Genomic DNA, 1,223 nt, shown 5'->3' with positions numbered 1-1,223 from the left:
TTTTGTATTTTTAGTAGAGATAGGGTTTCTCCATGTTGGTCAGGCTGGTCTCAAACTCCTGACCTCAGGTGATCTGCCCGCCTCGGCCTCCCAAAGTGCTGGGATTACAGGCATGAGCCACTGTGCCCCGTCCCTTTTCTCTTTTTAACTACTGACAGAGAGTAATGTTGTAGTCTGAAAAATAATTACAATTTTATTGGCAACATTCATATAATGTACTTTTATTGAATTTTCATCTTTACTTCTGGTTACCATTTTTTAATACCAATGACTCAAAGGTAAAAATTGACTTACATTGTTAACAGGTACTGTGTTAGAGGTAGAGTAGCTGGATTAAAGTAGTCCTGAATGTTTTTCAAAGTAGTCAGTTCTGTGCTAGCATTACAAACTAATAACGCATGGACAATCACTGTACAGAGGATACAAAAAATAAACATTCAACGTAAATAAAATGGTCCATAAAAACTCTGTGTTAAATGTTCACATAACTCAGAGTTTGGCTACTGAATTAAGCACATGACATAAAACAAACCCTTAAACACACACACACAGATCCCAAACTTATATTCATTAAATTACTATGCTATCTGCTCATTCATTTTTCAATGGGTACCCATAAATTGCATAATTTAAATCATATTTGGACTTCCATATATCAAGAAATGAACAAGAACACCTGTTTTGAGTTAGTACATTGTAGCACAACTTCACAGCCAGCAGTTTCCTTTAATCAACATATCATTTGTGCCATACAGTAGTATTTGTATAATTTTTAAACACTTTCTTGCTTTTTTTCCTCAATTACTTCATAGAAATGTATGGAAAACAGAAAATCAGAACAATCTAATTAGAAAATTAGAACAAAACAATCCCCCACATACCATTCTTCCTTACAGAAATATCTATATATTCAACTTTCATACACATTTTCAGGAACACACTGTACACAATAGTAGAAACTAGAGTTGGGTGCTTTTTATTGGCTTTAATCAAACTGTGCATCTTGTCTATCATTCTTTTTAAATATAAACTAAAATGAACATAGTAATACTCACTGTTAGTGGGCCAGTTGGAAGGGAAATAGCCTTTCAAAGGCAATATTTCTATCTCATTGATAGACGATGGTCCAAAGAAAGCACTACATGCAATAAAAGTATCCAGCTCAAAGTCTAGGGTTTTTGAAACCACCCAAAGATCATCTGAAAAGACAAACTTTTTTTTTT

At 33.8% G+C, this 1,223-nt stretch overlaps 1 protein-coding gene across 1 annotated transcript in view; it reads right to left on the bottom strand.

Moving 5' to 3' along the window:
- Nucleotides 1-1,223, bottom strand: part of ZGRF1 (zinc finger, GRF-type containing 1) — a 102,901-nt gene that overhangs the window by 22,582 nt on the left and 79,096 nt on the right. Inside the window, exons 17-18 of the mRNA XM_011997288.1 lie at nt 1,056-1,199; nt 295-409 (exon numbers count right to left, since the gene is read on the bottom strand). Of these exons, the coding sequence (XP_011852678.1) occupies nt 295-409; nt 1,056-1,199 (259 nt within the window). The remainder of the gene's footprint in view (nt 1-294; nt 410-1,055; nt 1,200-1,223) is intronic.

This window comes from Mandrillus leucophaeus, unplaced genomic scaffold, assembly GCF_000951045.1.
Source record: "Mandrillus leucophaeus isolate KB7577 unplaced genomic scaffold, Mleu.le_1.0 Scaffold535, whole genome shotgun sequence".
NCBI classification, from domain to species: domain Eukaryota; kingdom Metazoa; phylum Chordata; class Mammalia; order Primates; family Cercopithecidae; genus Mandrillus; species Mandrillus leucophaeus.
Note: the sequence above shows the minus strand (reverse complement) of the source record. Positions and strands in the feature narration are given on the sequence as shown.